The sequence below is a fragment of the Phycodurus eques genome, chromosome 5, assembly GCF_024500275.1.
Source record: "Phycodurus eques isolate BA_2022a chromosome 5, UOR_Pequ_1.1, whole genome shotgun sequence".
NCBI classification, from domain to species: domain Eukaryota; kingdom Metazoa; phylum Chordata; class Actinopteri; order Syngnathiformes; family Syngnathidae; genus Phycodurus; species Phycodurus eques.
Genome location: NC_084529.1, coordinates 32,099,049 through 32,113,357, shown reverse-complemented (window position 1 = coordinate 32,113,357; position 14,309 = coordinate 32,099,049). Strand labels below are relative to the sequence as shown.

General features: G+C 46.4%; 1 protein-coding gene across 1 annotated transcript in view; it reads left to right on the top strand.

The window, feature by feature from the left end:
* Positions 1-3,930: 3,930 nt before the first annotated feature.
* LOC133402514 (chromatin remodeling regulator CECR2) overlaps positions 3,931-14,309 on the top strand; it is a 39,739-nt gene continuing 29,360 nt past the window's right edge. The window contains 1 exon segment of the mRNA XM_061676350.1: positions 3,931-4,170. Within this exon segment, the coding sequence (XP_061532334.1) occupies positions 4,051-4,170 (120 nt within the window). The 5' untranslated portion in view covers positions 3,931-4,050.

Genomic DNA, 14,309 nt, shown 5'->3' with positions numbered 1-14,309 from the left:
GCAAAACCCGCGAGCCGTTCTAACGCTTTCTGGACTCAATTTCACATATGCCAGTGACCGCAAAAGAGGATTATGGGCATGGGTGGGAGCAAACTCTCCAACACGGCACTTACACTGGACAACCGTTCCGGTCGTCGTCGTAAATGCGCTGCCAACAGAAAAATGTTGACAAACATAAATGAGTAAATCAAAAGTTCCAGTTGTTTCATTTTGAACACCAAGTTGCCGTTTGTGAGTGAAGTAGAAATTACGACTGCGACTTGTATTTTTTCTATCGTTTAGTTTTGTAATAATGTATAATTGTATGGTTTATTTCCTGTCATTGATTTTTAATATTTGATTGGCAAGATTATTTACCGATCGCTTTCATATTTTATGTCAGTCTATTTGACGTTTGAAGTAGCAGACGATTGTACTTATTTGCGCCGTTTCTCAGTTTCAAACTGGATTTGTAAAGATGTTGTTCAAAGGCTAAATGTTCAAATAAATACATACACAAGTTTGGCGTGCAGAATTGTTTTTCCGTTGAGTGCAAATCTGTTGTTATAACACATCCGTCCATTTTCTGTACCGTTTATCCTCACGCGGGTCGGTCGCGGGCGTGCCGGGGCCTATCCCGGCTAGCTTCGGGGCGAGAGGCGGGGTACACCCTGAACCGGTCGCCGGACAATCGCAGGGCACGTACGAACAAACAACCATTCGCACTCACATTCACACCTACGGGCAATTTACAGTCTTCAATTTTCAGGATGTGGGAGGAAGCCGGAGTGCCCGGAGAAAAGCCACGCGGGCACGGACGGGGAGAACATGCCGACTCCGCGCAGGCGGGGCCGGCCGGGGATTTGAAACTGCGAGGCAGACGCTCCAACCGGTCGCCCACCGTACCGCCGCGACAATACACACGGCTTCGATACATTTTGCGAAAGCAAATTTCAGAATATATTTCCAGAGCTAAATTGGCTACCACACTGAATTCAAAAAGGTTTTAATTGACGAAATTTGAACACCGGTTGCCCTTCATTCAAATGTGGTAAATGATGTCATTTTCCCCTCTACTTGAAAATGCCGCCGGTTTGCCACATTCGAATCAAGCGCAACCGATGAACATGTTCAAATTGAGTCCATTCCAAGTTCTTTATTTTGCAGTGCAGGGACATCATGAAAGTACTTGAATGCTCTGTAATACCTTCAATGAATAGGAACATTGAGAAATCAATTTCGAGGGGCAGGTCTGGTCAGGTGATGAAATTACTTTTACGCGCTGACAAATAAAACGTCAAAGGAATGAAGTCAATTCAAATGATGTTTTTTTTTTTTGGCGTTGGTTTCCTTTCCAGCGTGCCATCCCATCTCCGAAGGCCCTCGTTCGTGTCAGCAGCACAGGATGTGCTCTACGGAGGTGTTCCTCGACCAGGGGTCTGCGCACGAGGTGTCGTTGCAAGGGGTCTGAAAGTCAAATGCCTTTTTAAAAAGATCCTATGACATTTATAGACAATAATGATTTTACTCAAAAGGGACTGAGACCTTTATCGACTGAAACTATAGAGGATTTTTGTTCCGCCCCTCCAATTCTTGCTTCACATGTGTAGTCGATGGCATTTGAAGACGTTGTCTCGCTCCCATTAGAAATGTTGCATTCAGGGGGTCCTCAGGCTCAATCAAACATTAGAGGGGACCCAAAAAAGATTGAGAGCCACTGCTCCTCACTTGGAACACAACGGGCAAGCTGATGTCTCTGCGGCTTTGTCAGGCTGGCGCACATCATACACTGCCTGAACGAGGAATTTCATGGTGGGAAAACGAGCCCATTCCGGGTCACTTTCACATCTGTGAAGACTCATATCATGTTCCAAAGCATTTCACAGTGATTAACAGCGAGGATTTAATAGGGGCTGGAAGCAGATAGATATCAAAACGCAATATTGGATTTCGATAAATCGCTGCAGGTTTTACATGTTCAAATGACCGCTTACAGTATACGCCCTTCCTAGGAAATCACAATGTCCCGTCACCGGTGAGCTATTTTTCGAACAGGCCCGCAGGCTCGAACGGTGACCCTCGATTGACCCTGATTGGGATACCGGGCCCTGCCCGGCATGACGAGAAGTCTCCATAAAAAGGCTCCTGCGTTATGTTGTAACATTCTCAGGTTTTGGTCTTGCATCACCATCATCATCATCGCCGTCGTCGTCGTCATCATGCCAAACTTGTAAAAACAATATAGCCTGTCATAATTGAACTACGTTTTACTGCGCAGTGCTAACCTCAAAGAAAGCAACGCGGTTCCACAATTCTCTGCAATTTCCCAAAGTTTACATTTCATAGTATTTCAATGAGCAACTTCTTAGGATTCTATTGTGCACTTCATGACTGTCAAGGTTTTCGGAGACCATGGCAACGGGATCAGCAAGAAATACCTAAGTATGATATGTACAGTTTGTATTGGTGAAAGGCGCAACGTTGGGGGACATTGGGGGTTGGAATGTGGGCTCTGGCCTTACGTTGTGAGGTTTCTCCCTTGTGCTTACGTGTTTTTTCTTTTGTTTTTTTGTCCCCCCCCCCCCCGGCACTGCAGCTTCTTCCCACATACACAAAAGTGGGGTTCCTTAAGTTTTCCTTTGGTGTGAATGCGAATGGTTGTTGATATGTGCTCTGCCACCCAAATCAGGATAAGCGGTATAAAAAATGGATGGATGTAAAGTAGTTTGCCTTCATGCAGATTGCTTTATAGATTTATTATATCACAGCCAACCATATCGCAAGCAGACTAGCGTCCTCCCTCAAATGCGCTGGCGCCGTTCACCATTTGGTATGCAGTCACCATGTTCCGACCATTCAATGATAAACGTTTCCCTACCTTTACTGAGCCATTTGATCCATTTTGCAGGAGAGAAATCTCACAGCACACCACCATACAAAAAGTATGAATATTGAAATCATAATCTCTTCTCCATTTAGTCATTAATTTACTGCCAGCCTTCCCAGCTCGCATAGATATTTGACTTCTAAAGCCGTCAATGGCACCGAATGTGTTCGTTGACTTACTCAGACTAAAATCTGGGCCTGTTTAATTGAACACAAAGTTGATCAACTCGGACGAAGCCCTCATGTAGTCTTGCATGAATGGCAACAGGCGGATACAGGAACAGGTTTATTGTACCTTCTTGACTTGTTCTGCCTGTCACTTTAGGCCACTGGCATGATAGATGAACAAAGACGCATTTTGTACGAAGTCATACATGTATAATAATCCCCGCGGCACTCCCGATGGTCTCTCGAAGCGCACTGTTTGGGAATCACTTGTGATCGGAGTTGATTTGCTCCAGAGTGGCAGTTTCTCAAGTGCATGCGATTCGTGCTTAGTACGACAGGGGGCGCCTCCATGTCGTCTAATGTCCAAAGCCTTTAAGGGGATGTTGTTGACTAAATCCAAAGGTGATCAGAAGAGTGTTTGGGGATTAGGGTCGTTTTTAAACATCGTCTTTTGTGGTGCTTGTTGTTGTTGTCTAAATGGTGCAATACAACTACATTGGGTGAAGGCGTTGAAAGAGGAAAAAAACAAAAATCGATTTAAGAAAAAAAAAAAAAAAAAATTAAACCGAGAGAATGATTTGGCACAAACCAACTATCGACACTTTGATCGTTATTTCACAATTCCAAACATTCCCTTTAAACGAAGGTCGCGCAATCAAGAACGATAGGGATTGAACGCGATTTCCTTTTTCAGTGGGTACGAAATTGTGCCTCCGTTCCCCAAGACTAAATCAAGCTTAAGTGTTATAGGTTGAAAATCGGAGAGTATCATCGGCAAGAGGGAATCGATTTGTTTATTTGCTGTAGTAACTTTCCAGGTAAGTGTTGGTTCTCCCCTCTCTGGCGAATAATGGTATGACCCTGCCCATCTGCTCGTCTCGGCTCGGAGTGATTGAAATAGATTGAAGCGGCCGGCGAATCGCTATGGCAAGTTGTGTCGGAAGTCTTTCGCTGAACTTTGAACCCCCGCCCCACCGCTTTCGAATGTGAGGAACGAGCCGATTGCCCGGTCCGAAAATGTCCCAGGGGTGTGCGGTTTGTGTGGAAGAAGTGCAGTCTTGGTGGGAAGTGCCCGCCATCGCACACTTCTGTTCGCTGTTCAGGGCAGCGTTCGACCTGCCCGACTTTGAAATCGAGGTAAATGAAAACGCCGTAACACCGGACGCACGTGAAGCGTCGTGTTGTTGTTTGTGTCCGCTAAGGCGCTTTGCGAGCCCTCGCTGAACTTCCGCCCCGCGAAACGTCCCCGCTCCCGCAACAAGCTAGCCGACCGATTTAGCGACGCGAAAATCAATAAAGGTCACCGGCGAGGCCGAGTTAAGATCGAGCAGATTTCGATCACTTCGGGAGAGTTGAATAGGAAACGCGTTGCGTAGGGTGCTCCTACGCAACTTTCTATTTGGATCCTTCGGAAAGATTCTCGCCGCTCATCGCTTTCGCGTCCCTCGGGAAAGGCGCTTCGCTGAGCAGAATCCGACTTTAAAATGCTTCACTTCGAGGCCCGATGGCGACGTTTGCGCACGAGTTCGCCGTGTCAGCGTGATCACGCTCAAAAGTGGAAAGTATTTCGACGGGGTTCGGTTTGTCGTGTCTTGTTGCTGCTTTGTCACATCCAGTTAAGTTTGGGAGTCGCGAGCCATCTGGCTCGGGAGCGAGACGCAGATGCTTCACGGGCATTGTTCGCGACCCCTCCCCCCCCGGGATGGAGGGGAGGGCGCTGGCGAACTAACATCGCGATGTTGATTCCGACGAGCAACAATCTCGCCGCTCGCTTTCGCCACTCGCGAGTCGTCGGAGGGGATCCTGCCCCCGTCACGACCCCAAGTGCTCAAAAGTGATCGCGCGGCTTGGAGCAACCTTCTTTTTTTGCTCGACATAAACTTGTCTTCGTAGCCCGGTCATCATCGCAGGGGAGGCAAAGGCAATAATCATAAAAAGATATATATTGCTTCGTTTTTAAACTAGACGGATGGCCGAGCCAATAGCGTTTGTATTCGTCGAATACAAAGTGCGCCCGGTTGCGTTCAACGTGTCTTCGAAGGAATGCTCACAATGACCCTTCGTCATGCAAAGCATATCGTACGCGGACCCCCAACACACACAAACGTTGACATTAATGGAGGAGCTTTGATGTCGAAATACAAATGTTGGCGGTCTTTTTTTTTCTACTATCGATAAGTTGGTGCTGTTATAGACATGACTGAAATGGAGGCTATTGTTGTACGTCTCCTTTGGCCAGCTATGTCGGGGCGATTGGATTTGTTTGGGGGATCGGTTGGTCATCAAATGTAGTCTATACATCGAAATCACAAGAATAAAACATAAAACGGTATGCTGCAACTAATGCCACACAAACAACTTTTTCACTGTTTTGACTTTTTTGGGAAAGTAACGTAAATATTCAGAGGAGAGGGAGCGCTATTCACAGCGGACATCCCAGGAATGTCGAACTGCAACGTTTTTGTCAAGTGGTCCAAAATTCCTCTCGATCACCGCGCACGTCTGATCTGCAACTGCAGGAAACTTATGGTTGAGGGTATTGCCAAAGGAGGGAGGGTCCACCGCTTTTTAATCCGAGAGTTCTCTTATTCTTTCCTCCCTGTACTCTGAATATTTACAGGCAATTTTCAATGAAAAAGCATCATTGTTGATGGTATTAGTTGAAGCAGACTCGGTTTACTCTCGATTTAGATGATCTGACCGCATTTGACATTTTATTACCAAGTTATGGAGACATTCCAAAGGGTTCACATGCTTTTTACTTCCACTGTACATGGGTGCTCTACTTCATTCATCGCATGAGGCAAATTAGAATGTCCAAAAAAAAGTTGTTAAGTAAAACTAAGACAATACATTTTATAATCACCATTCACACGCATGCCAAGCGAGATAATTGCAAGTGCGTCGAAGGTGAGCCGCTTCGCGTTACCCTAGACGCGTGTGACTGCACATGTGTACGTTCCGTTCTTCTTTTGTTGGTTTCTGCGTTCCCATTGTTGCCATATTGCCGTTAACAGCCAGGGAAGAGATGCGGGTGCAGCTTCTTTTGTACCTTCTACTCCATTGCTTAAAAAAAATATGTAGCGACTGTATTATTCTCAATATAAAAAAATATATAGAAAAGCAACCTTAGGCACTTTTTACACAACAGACATTTTAAACAGCACCACCCAAAATGAATAGTCATGCGTGAAAGACCCAGAAAAGGGGCTTTACCTACTGAAAAAGATGACAGTGGTGATGCTAAAAGAGATCTCTCGAAGGGTTCAACTCATTCACTGCCATTGACGGCTATTGAATTCAAATATCCATGTTAACATGGAGGACTGGCAGCGGTTAGGGTGTTGCCCCCCCGGGGCCCCATCCCAGCCACATTTTCATTAGGGCTGTCACTATCAAATATTTTTTCAAACTGATTGTTCTATCGTATATTCCGTATCCGTATCCAGTAATTGCAATGAGCAGACATGGAAAGCTATATTTAATGCCGCATACCAGGAACAGGCGAAGCTGGTTCGGCCGCTGTCACAAGCGACGCGCTTTGCGATGACTTTACTCTACCTGGACCTGAACAAGCTGGGTTCACGGTTTTAATGGTAAATAAGTTTAAATGAATCAGCTGAAATTAAAAACCAGGTCAAATATGACGTGAACAGGAAGTTATTCGTCTTTCAATTCTTCGTTTGATGGTTGGCTGGTGACGGCTCCAATTGCAATCCCGTCAGTTGGCGTAAAGTTAGAATTGACCACAAATCGGGGGCAGGAAGAAATCTCTTGTCCTTGGTCGTGACGGAGTAGGGGGTGTTGACTGATTTCATTCTAGGTCTGAGCGCGTAGCGTCGATATTGTGTCATTGTACGTGTCCCGCTTTGTGGTCCAGAAAATACTTTTTGGCTACTGTGTCCATTTCTGTCTGGGTATCTCAAGTCTCCTTTGGCAGACAAAGACAGCAGAGGCCAACATTGTGGATCGGAGTGTCTCTGGCGTGTGCGCTTGACCGCTTTCAGAGAGAGTTTTGCCGACACATGCCTTCTCAATTTGCAAATACCTTAGTTTTACGCCCAATAGATGTTTGGACCCGAATAAAGCAAGTGAGAGAGCATTTTACTCGTTGTTCTGTGAGAGATGTTCAGTCAGACTTTATGAACACGAAGAGCAAATAAATAAGTGCCGATTCTGGCCTTTCTGTGGATGGTTGAAATAATTGAACAAATTATCGTAACACGCCGTTCTAAACATGGAGGCCTCTTTTATGTGTCATTTTAGACAGCAGTGTTTTGTACTGCTGCCCGGCCGGCTGTGTAGTATTCCAGTCCGTGCGCGGTGTTGCGCTAGTGTGACCGCAGCTACTCACGGACTTGACTGGCTGACCGGGCTGGTCTCGCAACGCAGTCTGTCGAACATTGTTCCTGGGCTGATATATTTCACTGTTGCTGGTTGCCGCTTTCCTCAGGCGGCATGCTGTGACCTGCAAAAAGAAAAAGCCGGTTGTGTGTGTGTGTGTGTGTGTGTGTGTGTGTGTGTGTGGGGGGGGGGATTGAAAGAGTGGTACACTGGAAATAAAGATAACATTTAGTGAGAGAGGAAATATGATGGTGAAAAGTGAGGACCAGGATGGTGTTTGCCCTGGTTGCCTGGTCCATGATTATTTTTTGGAGTTTTTGTTTCCCGGCTGCCCAGCCACAACATAACGATGTCTTGCACAAAATAATGATATTCGGCCACTGCGGGACAAAAGACCGAAGTCGTTGCTCCTACGGCTAGTGAAGAAATGGTAAAGTTTCTCCCACAAAGGAAAAATCATCTCTCAAAAGTTTGTAAATTAATCTCATGCACTGAATCAATGCACTTACCAATCACTAAATGCTGTCTCACCTTGCACAATATAAAGTGCTTCATAGATGGCACTTTATTCAATACACTATGCATAAAATGGGCTTCTCTTCATCTAATCTATGCATGCAATGCACTAAAAATATTTTCATGCGACCAATTCAATGCTTTTGGACTTGAGTTACGCAGAAACTCTCGTATGTTTTGAACTGGAGGATTCCACCTTCCCCGAGATTGCGCATCATCGACCTCACAAATAAATATTCGCAATCAATACTTGTTCCGTTAGCTGCCGCTAAGAAAACAATTGTATTAAAATAAACAATCTCTTACTAGTAATCACTGGTTAAATCATCATAAAGTATATTGCATTAGAAACAATATCTGAGGAACGACAAAAATCAATTCCATATTTACACAGGTGGTCACCCTTTTTCAACATGCTAAATCTAGATCTTTGATTCCTCTGCCTGGGTAGAGTGCTATCTGACAATTACAATACTATATCGTAAAAGTAAACTTGCCTTCTGTATTCTTTGTTGTTGTTGCTTTTTGTTTATTTATTTACTATTTCTCTTTTGCAAACTTTAGACTGATTTGCATGATGAAAGGACAAGGGGGCGGATCTTCTCGACCGAGCGCTCGCGGTCCCGGCGTCTGTGGGGGCAGGACTTTCTTTACTCCTTCTCAACCTCTGGGAGGGGGCCGGCCTTGGCGGTCCTCCCGGTGTGCATTGCTGGCAGATTCTCCCGTGTTCGCGGGTGCCGGTGTGGTGCCAGCTGGCGTCCGCCTCGGCCCCCTGTTCTAGATGCTGGCGGAGGGCGGTGGGGCCCCCTGGCCCCGTCGCTCCTCGGGCCTGCTTCCTCCTCTTCTCTCCGGTCCTTGCGTCCAGCCGCAGTCGCCGCCGCCTCTTCTCGCGCTGGGGCGGCAAGGGTTCGTCCCTGCCTGGTCTGGGGGCGTGTCCACCTCCCGCACTCTGTGGGGGGTAGCGGGCGCTGGCTTGAGTGAGGGGGGGGGGGGGTCGGTACTGCGTGTCTGGGTGTGGTGGCCCTCTCTCCCTGCGGTTGTCCTGCCGTATGGGCCTGACCTGCAGGAGCCAAGCCTCTTAACTCATTCACTGCCAGCCTTCCCAGTTAACATGGATATTTGACTTCTAAAGCCGTCAATGGCAGTGAATGTGTTAATCACTAACTTAGCACGCACTCTCACCATTTACTGTGGCTCTGGCGGCTCGTTATTGTAGAAGATTGTTCGACAATGTAAAATGCCTTTATTCGACTGTCCACAAGTTTTATAATTTGACAGTTGTGCATCTCTGAAGGCTTGCTTCGGTCCACCTCGGACCGTGTCCGCTATTTGCCACCACTTGTCCCAACACCCGTAGCCATGAACAGAACCTCTACCCCTATCCTTTTCTCTATCGCTCAATGTTCTATCTAACTGGCGGAGACATCTCTTAAGACTGCCGGTAGTGATCAGTTGTGGCGCCTCCAGGAGGCGAGAGACCAGAATACTACTTGCGCTCTCACCAGGAAAATGTCTGGAGATGTCTACAGACAATGTGACAATTCATCAATAATTCATCGATATAGGCCTATCTGCAGTGTGTGTGTATAAAAAAAAGAAAAAGAAAAAGATAATCGATCACAAGATGGAGCAATGTGTCGATTTAAATGACTTGTTCATTTACTGTATATACTTGTGTACTGTACACTGAGTTTCTTTCAAATATCTCAGTTCATACAGATGTCCATATAAAGTTGGTAACGATTGCTCGCAGTTTTGTGACATTAAAGTGACGTTGAGTGAGCTTTTTGTATACAGGAAGACACGAGCGTTCTGTAAAATCGATCTTTATGATATTTTTAGAGGTCGAAGTGAGCAGAGTTAGAATGAGCCCTTTAAATATTGGTAACGATTGACTGCTCGCAGTTTGGTGACAATTTTCTCTTTCATGTGTATCGAGGAGTCTCCAAAAGGTCTCAGATTTCAGCGAGACTCCTCGGCGACACTGCTCGTCTCCAAGAGACGCCATGAAGACGTCTCCGCCACTAGGTCGCCAACTGGAGTCTCGTGACATGGGCCCTTAACACTTTCCCCATCGCTGAGCTCCCGTCCCCGGCATTACCATGACTAAACCCCAGATGGTGGGCATTTTTTCTTTTCGTTCCCCCTGAAAGGTGGAGGCTTTTCACTCTGATTGGGTGCAAGCTGCTGCTTCTTGCAGCGCTTCTCGAGTTTCTTTTCTTTATTTTTTGTTCTTGAAGCCCTCTGATTGTGTATAGTTTGGTCCGATTAGATTTGGTAACAAGCTGCCTGTGAGTAGGTCTTTGTTTCTGTTGTCTGCAAGGCAAATGGATTAGCATCGGGGAGGGACAATAACACTTTTAAGGGTTCTGTAAAATGGATGGATGGGTGCGCTCCCTCGCTTGGACAATTCCAATTTTTGATTGGCATATAGCTGCCGCATTTCACTTTAAGGCCTTGTGGTCTAACTGTCGTTAAGTTTCTTGATGATTTGCAAGGGCGCGCAGTCCAGTACAACACAATATTCTGACTCTGGGAGCAGACAAGCGCCAACTGACCCGTGTCCTGGCGGTCTTGGACTATTTGCAAGTGAAATGGTCGCAAACGAATTGTGACAGTTCTGGTACAGTGAGACAGCGATTCCACCTTGATCGAATCCATCCGGCAAATTGCGAATCGGGTAAGACTCTTTAACGGCATTATGGTTAAGAAACAGCAGATAGTGTGTAAATGGATGACAATTTATTGACGAAGGAGAGTAATCCGCTCGATAAATCTATAAAGTGCACTGGGATATTTGTTGGTGTAATTTCGACGTATAGATTGCCCTGATTGTCATTGAAATGATTTGCAAATGCCAATTTTGCCACATTTATCAGCACTGTTTCACTGTCTGATGACACCATGTTTATATTCTTTAAGCCGAAAACAAGAATGCTTTCTTTGTGGTTTGTTGCCACCCAATTTTGTTTGCACCATTTAGAGAAAAGTTCCTTTGTCACATACCTTTTAATAAGGAATTGAAATATTTACTTCTAACAGTAATATAATTGTTCGGTGGCCACAAGAAATACGTCAAATATGAAACTGCAATATTCCTTTTTCTCGCTGCCACTTGACAGTGACATGAAGACCCCCCTGCACCGCAACAATTACCTATTCTCAAGGCAGTTCACTCATCTTGACATCCCTTCCCCCCCCAACAATCCCACCCACTGACACATCCCAGCTCACCTCGTGTGATCGCCTGTGAGTCACCTACTTCTGACACTCTGCTTTCCACATAATGCTACTCATAAAGTTTAGAAAAAGTTTCACACACTGTGAGTACACCTGAAAGATAAAAAAACAAAAAAACAGTTTGCATGTCTTTAATACTGTCTCTTGTATGCAACAAAGTGGTGGCGGGTGGGGGGGCTTGCTAAAAGGCCGCAGCCCCTCCCCCAGTTGTGACTGACAAGTGAGGGCGGCAGTACATGCGTCAGATGGTTTCACATGGGGGAGGTAGAGGGGCACATACACTAGGGTTCGTCTCAGCCAGCCCTATTGTTGCAGCTCCCCATGGTTCCTGCTCTCTGTCTCCAGTCTGGGGGCGACTTCCCTTAAATGTTGCAAAGATACTTGTCTCTGGGGCCGCTTGTAATGCAGAGATAAGAGGGACGTAAAAGCCTCTTTATACCCCCGCGGCCGACAACGCCCGCATTGCATCACGTGACCGACGGATTGCCCCGCGCGGCACGTCCGCGTAGCTTGCCGCGCACCCAACAAAAATAGTCGCCGCGGAGATCCTCTCTCGCGATTGGTCCGTTTTAGTCGCATGCTGTGATGACGTACCAGCGTGCCCGTTGGTTCTACGCACCATCTACGTCGCCGCCCGAATCTGTCGGCTCGCGAAGTGCGCCGCGCGCCGGCTCATTACAAACAACAAAAAAGGATCAAACAATAAGTCAATATAGTAATTATCGTGACAGGCGTAATAGCTCTTAAACCTTTGTTTAACTAGAATATTTTGAATGCGCTTATCAAACACCACGGCGGATGACTGCTCTTGTTATCGGTCTAGTTTCTTTGTTTGTTTCTGTATTTATTTTAGCGGTGTGATTTTTCTCATTTATTTATTTATTTATTTTCCCCCCCCTTCCTCCCAATATCGGCTCGATAATTATCGGACCGATGGTCATCGTGCGTCCACGAGTATCTCCTGATGCCGCTCAAATAATCTCTCTCAATCCGTTGTCTTCAAGTTAGTTAATTGGGCGGCAGTTTTTCCACTGTCCACGTAACCAAGGAATTGGTTACCTTCTTCATCAAAGGTTTAATTATCACCCCACAAGCACTCCAGCTACAATATGTCAATTGACAAGGCCCCATGGAGGCAACTTCAGCAGGGTGTTTTGCTCTGAGATGATACGGCGAAGACGTACAACTGTGTGGTATTTGAATTGGGCTCAGCAAAGTAAAATGACGTGACTGAAACGTTAGGGGCAGCGTTTTGAGGTCTATCCGCTCTGGGAATCTGATTTTATTTTATTTTTTTTTCAAAAAAGAGGAGGGAAAAAAAGTAGTTTTCGGGCTCCCAAAAGACCACACTCCATGTGAAGGAAATGTTCAAATGATTTTTTTAAAAACCAAAAAAACCCCACCTTTGCGGATACAGTGAAACACGGGGCCCAAAGTCAGCAGCGGCGGTGCCGGTTGCGAAGTACACAATACTTGGCTGCAACAGGTTGGCGACATTAGTGCCGGGTGCTAAACTTCACACCCCAATTACGGCTTTTCAGCATTCCCTCACACAAACGCGTTGTCCCGCCTTTGATACGGTTCCCATCCCACCTCCAAAGCCAGGAAATTGTCGATTCCACGTCAGAGCCGTTCACATAGAAGAGCGACGCAGGAAAAAGACTCCTTTGACGGGCACTGTAAAAAGGGCTATTGACGCACCCCAATATCAACTCCCTTCATTCTCTTTGTGACGGTTTTCATGAGCAAATGGTGTTCGACACATAGATATGCTGACGCTATGCTTACCCCAGAGATACTGTATGGAAGTTACTTTTACAGATAGGTTGCAAAGTCAAATGGACTAATCAGGCAAGTTCTTGTTTTAAGCAGAGTCACTGTCTATAAGCAGCTACACAATAAAGATGCTTCACTCTTGATCAAGGAACGTCCTGTCCTGAGGATGGAAGCGAGAAACACTTCTCGGTGTATAGTTTTATGTGATGTGCATGCATGCATCTTTGTCATGCGCTTCGATGCGGAGGTGTTGTCAGGTGACGATTGTAGCGGGAGCCACGTGTGAACTGAAGAGGACGTGGTGGGGGAGAAAGAACCAAAGCACAGTAATGGAGGACTTCTTTCACAACAAACAGGCATCCCTTCCCCCTCCCCTCCTGTTGTCCGCGCTCACTCCTCCAACTATAAGTGATATGAACCCCAGTGGGGCCGTTAACAGCAGTGACATGGAAACCGCCTGCTGTGAAGGTAACCAGGGAGGCCGACCCCCGGATATCACCGGCATTGCGAATGTGCTACACTGCTGCAGCGCTCAGGCCGCCGATACGAATGCTCCCGCGTGGCCTCCTAACACCCAAAGCTCTTCGGTTTTTCGGTCTCGGCAGATACGCGGCGTAACGCGTGACCGTCGAGCCGTACCCTTTTCCTTTCACAGATGTAGCACACAACAGAGAGACTGTGGCGGATACGTCACAGCCATTTCGAAGCGTCGACTCGGAGAGCCCTTTTGAATTTCAGCTTGTGTGAGCTTGTTAGTGGATATTTTTGATAGAAATTTGTCAGCGGTTCCCTGAGGAGCATGTTGACGAATGTTTGACTGTAATTTGAAGGTGTTTTTTGGACCAGATTTTTTTATAGCTATTCCCCAAAAAGGCAATTTGTTGCGACACAAAAACTCAATTTCTCCGGAACTCCGAATCACATTTTCCAAATTCTTGGTCTGTTGTACTTCTATTTAAGTGGCCATTCCAACCAGACTCAAAGCCTTTTCACACGCACTTGGCCAACGCATCTGACGCCCTCAACCTTCCCATTCATTGCGTGCGTGTGCGTCGAAGTGACGTCAGTGCGTTTTGACGTGACCCTGAGCATCGCGTCAACGCAGAAGGCGTCTGATGCCCAGCGTCGCGTCATCGGATAGAATAGTTCTATTCTGGAGCTTTGACGCTGTGATGTTAAAAAGCTGCTCCAATGGGAGAGAGCCTGGCGGAGTGAATTCTGTGGGCTATTTTGGCAGAGTTGTCGAGGAAGACGTAATAATTGCGGTGTCCTGAACCTTGGGGCGATAGAAAAGTAATGTACGGAGACGTCTCCGCAGGAGGCTTTCGAACTCCCTGCTCAGCCTGAAATACACCTCGAAGTGCTCTTCCTCCAACTCGAAAGCTCAGAGAAGTTTAAAG